The following is a 5104-nucleotide window of genomic DNA, read 5'->3' as shown; positions in this document are numbered from 1 at the left end:
AAATCTTTATTAGCTTAATCTCTCAATGTTTTTTTTTGTAAAGTTATCGTACAACTATTGTGAAATGTTAATTCATTTATTAAGAATATATATCAATGTGTGGCTGCTTAAATATTAGTTTATTATGATAATTTTTAGTTTAATACCACTAATTAGCATTGATTGAGTAATAATCCCTTTTTCCATTACGTTTTGCATTTTGTGGTGTTTAAAAAGCAATGTCCTGAAATATGTGTCAAACTAAAACATTCGGCCTTGGCCTTGTTCTTGGTAGGTCCGTTCTTGGTCTTGGAAGAACCGGTCTCGACTCAAACCCAGATCTCCACTGACATGGGTAAGGAAAGGAAAAGATATTCACACAATTTTCTAGTTTTGGTTTACATATCATGACATGCAAATGTCTCCAATGGCTGGATCTAAATCTAAAACAGATCTGTCAACTCCTCAGTAGTGTGTAATAAAATATTTAAAAAACTGATGACAACTTAAATGTTCAAAACAAACCAGCTTAGAATTTGTCCAGATATAAAACTAGTTACTTAATTCAGGGATTTTAAATGGGTGGGGACATTTTTTGTTGTTGCAGACGCCTTAATTGGAGACGATGCAATTCTGGCATTTGTGAGTTTCTTTTTAGAGGGGGAAAGCAGTGACATCCAGAAATCCTCACTGCAACACCATTATGTATCGTGGATAATAACTTCAACTACTCGCTGATTTGTTTGGGGATTTCATATTTAGCAATTACTTTCTCAGAATAGGTGTCACATTTCATTACTAGTGGTTATCTCCTGTGAAATCAAAGTCTGCAATTACACAGCACTTCAAACTCACATACTTTATTATACTGTACACTTCTAATTGCTTCAATTCATTTTCACTCCTCATTAACTCACAAATTGCTCTTTTCTTCTACTTTTAAAGCTAAATCAAACCATGCCATGAACATGAATAAATAGCTAAATAATGTATGGCTTTTTAAAATGAATTAATTTGAAAATGCAATTCTTCACATCCATGTCGGGCTAGAGTAGGTTCATGACAATAACCAGCGCCTTTGCTGTGATTTTAAAGAACCATGCCTTTACACGCTGAAGCTTCAGCAACTTTTAGGGGGATGCATTATGTAAAACTGACCTTTTTGAGTTTTATATTATGTTACAATGTTACGTCCTTATCAAAAACCTGGATTGTTGCTTTGATTCTTTCATGCATGTTTGAAAAATCCTTTTAATCTGTCGTGTGCTCAACATTCCTAAGAATGGTTGTAAATGGTATAATGAAGGAGCATTGTTGTGATGATGCAGAAGGCAGTATTGGAAAGAGTATGAGCTTCTTAAAGAGACAGAGGCCCAATTTCAAGGTATCAAATTGTTTGTGATATAAAAATTTTGTAACAACTGAAGGCAATATAGTCACTTGATTTTTTTAGCAAAATCAAGTGACTATATTGTTTTGTGCCTGGAAAATACATAAAACTGCCCCTTTGACATGAAAATGGTGCTTTGTTGCTGTTAGCAAAACACAACAGTTAGATGAATTTGGACATTTGTCTCCTTTTAATCAGCAAGCAAATTAAAAATGAGCATCAAACAAACACAACAATCATAAAAAAAAACTGCTGCCTCAATTCAGGAAACTGTGCCATAACTTTGGGATTGTCTACATGTGTATGCAGGTTTAGTGCAGAGCTTTGTTCATAGTTTGACACTGACGGGCTTGGGGATTCAAAAGCAAATACAACACGGGAAGTGAAGGACTGATGATCATGGTAGTCGGCACACAGCAGCATCCAGCAATAACATTCAGTAATGCAGTCATCACTGCATTCATGTGTCACAAAAATCACCCCTGTTATTTATGTCTCCCAGTCATGTAATAACAAAAGTAAACTAAGAAAAATTGCATATCCCACGCTTCATCCGGGTCGTGCATAATTTTGCGACTGTCAACGAATTTTTGGCAGAAATTCTCAACGCTGATCTTTTAATAATATTGTGGTCAGAACCCTGAGGGGTTCTGAAAAATCCAGGAGCACTGCATCAAAAGAAAATGCAATAAAATAAAATTCTGTTAGATCTTTTTTTTTTCCTGACGTCTTTTCTTTTCCCGAAGGTAATTGTGATTTCATAATAATTGAAGAAAAAATATAACTTCATTAAAAACTTCAATCGAATAACTCGCTTGACAACGTAAGAATAGCAAATACGTTGCAGTCGTCGCAGGTGAGTCACCTAAATAAATAAATAGCTTATAGTTTACCCTGATATCTTAAAAGCAGATTTGATTCCTATTTGTTCAACATATCTTCACAGCCAAAACCCATTAACATGATGGACAGACTATTCCACTTTTGTCAATTTTAGCAGAGTTGCTGGAGTCTTCACTGCTTTCTCTAAAACATCTTTACGACAGATTGTTGAAGGACAGTGACTATGGCCTGTCCACTACGAGGGGAGTCAAACAATGACCAGCTGCAAACAACGACAGCATATCTTCACAGCTACATTAGCAGCTACTTACTGTACTTACTGGTAGCTGCAAGCACCTCAGGTCACAGAATGCACTGAAGATGCATTCTGTTTTCACAACTCAGACTTGTGAAAACAAAAAAAACAAAAAAACATGGTATCAGACGAAAAAGGGAAGGACTTGCTCTGAGTGCCACTCATCCCATAACCACAACTGCATGCAGTCAATGAATAAGCTCGAAAAAAAGAAACAAGTCTCAAGTTATCAACAGTTGTGTTTTCGTTTGTGCGCAGAGCATCTTGTCAGGTTTTTCTCCTACAGGAGAAAGTGTTGGTGTCACCGTTATATGACTGACAGGCTGAGAATCGTGGCGGACTATGTTTTCTGAATCTACAGCAGATGGTACCCACGCCTTATAAATGATAAAGTCTGCAGAAGAAGAGTTTTTGAGATCAAACGTTTAGCTGAATCAACATCTGCTAAAGATTCCACACACACAAATTTGTGCACATGCATAAGGGAAGAATATTACTGCTATCCTCTCTGTCTTGATCCGTAAATCCTGGAGGCTTGTTGGCGGCAAACAGAGCTTATATAAAAGGCTTTTAAGTTTTTAGATAACTACTGAAAAAGTGTAATAGATTTCCACTGTGTATATTCATGTTTTTTATGTGTCTTCTCACATAAGCAGATACTTTCACTAGGTATTCTCTTTTAACTTTAAGAAAACTACATTTATTTTTTTCAATGCTGACAGGCTATCAGTAATGTTTTTATTGATATCTTAGAGATTTTTAAAAAATCTAAAATTATTTTTTACAGTTTTACTGACAGCAATATTTTAAGAAAGGTTCAACACTTTCCTAAATAAACTTTTTCTCTGCTCTGTAAAGTATTTTAGGGATTTTTCTCCAACAGCCTCATGTTTGCATCTATACAACTAAAAACATAGATAAAGTGGCATCATTCTAAAGTGAAATTTACAACGATCTAATGGAGTTTTGCTACGTTTCTGTTATTTTGATGTGCTTCATACTTCATTTTACTATTATTACGGATAACATGTATTAATTTCATTTGTAAGTCCTGACATTTCTAGATTCATAGCAGCTGTAAAATGTTACATCATTCTAATATTTGATGTCTCTGCAGATGAATTTCAACAGAAAATAGTTAAGTTCATTTGTATAGCACATTTCAGCAAGATGGCAGTTTAAAGTGCTTTACACCATAAACACATAATGCACTAACCAGTTATGAAACAAGCAATAAACATTACATTTTGTCAAATGCCATCACCAAAATCAAGATGAATTGACAGGTATTAATTAGTCCAGCTGGCCTCTGAATCAGTGCTTCCTTTTTCTCATTCATCAGCTTATTCTGTATATCTTCTTTCTCTCCCTCTGACTCTGAAGCCTTCTCGTCTTTAACATAATTTCCATTATCTTCAATATTTCTTCCACCCTGTTGCTCTTTCAGTGACCTTCTTCATCTGTGATCTTCCTGTTTTATTAAAATATCCCTTAATGTCTGTCAAGGGGATTCAAAGATTTCCCCAAACGTGCATGAAAGATGCATGTCCAGGTATGTTTTTGATGAGGGAATAATATTATAACACATTATAAAACTTGAAAAGTTTATACACAAATCCCAGCTTCCCTTTAAAGCATGGGTTGGTTTCTTCATGACTTCAACCAGTACCAGTTCATTACATAGCTGTGAAAAAGTGACGAGAACGATGGCACAAGAAGTCCATCTACAGTTTTCCACCAGTTATGTTGGACACATAAAACACAGAGAAGAAGATGCTCTATGCAGATGAGACCAAACTCAAACATTTTGACTTACATGCTTAACACAAAACACGTCATGTTAACTCTTCCCCCCAATGTTGTTTTGACAAGAGTTGCCCACAATGCCAACATAAAACCGTTTCCCTAAAATGATTCAGAAATCTGTGATGACTGTCATCTATCAGCAACTCAATGTTCCTCTGATTTCACTAATTATATCTTGTAAGGCAGATTCTTTAATTAGAGCTAAGCTAATTGGTTTTAAATGTGTTCTCTTAAGGTTATGTGAATTGTATTTTCAATTATACTTAAAGTAACTTTTTGGCATTTCTATTTTCCCCCATTCTGTTTATTTTTATATAGTAGAAAACAAATCACTTGTCCAAATATCATTCTTGGTTTAGTGTTCCTATCCTTTTCTCTTCCGTTACAATCATATGTTCCCTCCTACATGTCTCTTCACTCTTTGTCTTTCTTGCTTTTTTTTCTCTCCTTTCCCTTCAGTCTGGGCCGTCATCCAAACAAATAGTATGATGTGCTGTCTCAGGCACTAATTGACCATGACAGGACATTTATCACTAGTCACAATGTCCAAAGTTTGTGTTTCTTTTGGGTGCTTCATTTCTGCTCCGGAACAATGACAGAAGCATACACACAACAACAACAACAACAACAACAACAAAACACACAAAAAGTTACCTATCACAAAAAAGTAAGAAATGCTGCAAAGTTTCCCGAAGCAGGAATACAGACCTGAAAATGATTCATTTTTAAACACAAACAGACACATGCAAGTAATGCCAAATATATATATATATTTGGCATTACTTTTCTGT

At 35.1% G+C, this 5104-nt stretch overlaps 1 protein-coding gene across 1 annotated transcript in view; it reads left to right on the top strand.

Annotated features, from left to right (window-relative positions):
• Nucleotides 1-278: 278 nt before the first annotated feature.
• LOC103474421 (uncharacterized) overlaps nucleotides 279-5104 on the top strand; it is a 10473-nt gene continuing 5647 nt past the window's right edge. The window contains exon 1 of the mRNA XM_008425352.1: nucleotides 279-334. Within this exon, the coding sequence (XP_008423574.1) occupies nucleotides 331-334 (4 nt within the window). The 5' untranslated portion in view covers nucleotides 279-330. The remainder of the gene's footprint in view (nucleotides 335-5104) is intronic.

Source organism: Poecilia reticulata, linkage group LG13 (genome assembly GCF_000633615.1).
Source record: "Poecilia reticulata strain Guanapo linkage group LG13, Guppy_female_1.0+MT, whole genome shotgun sequence".
Classification (NCBI taxonomy): domain Eukaryota; kingdom Metazoa; phylum Chordata; class Actinopteri; order Cyprinodontiformes; family Poeciliidae; genus Poecilia; species Poecilia reticulata.
This window is presented reverse-complemented; position numbering and strand designations above follow the sequence as displayed.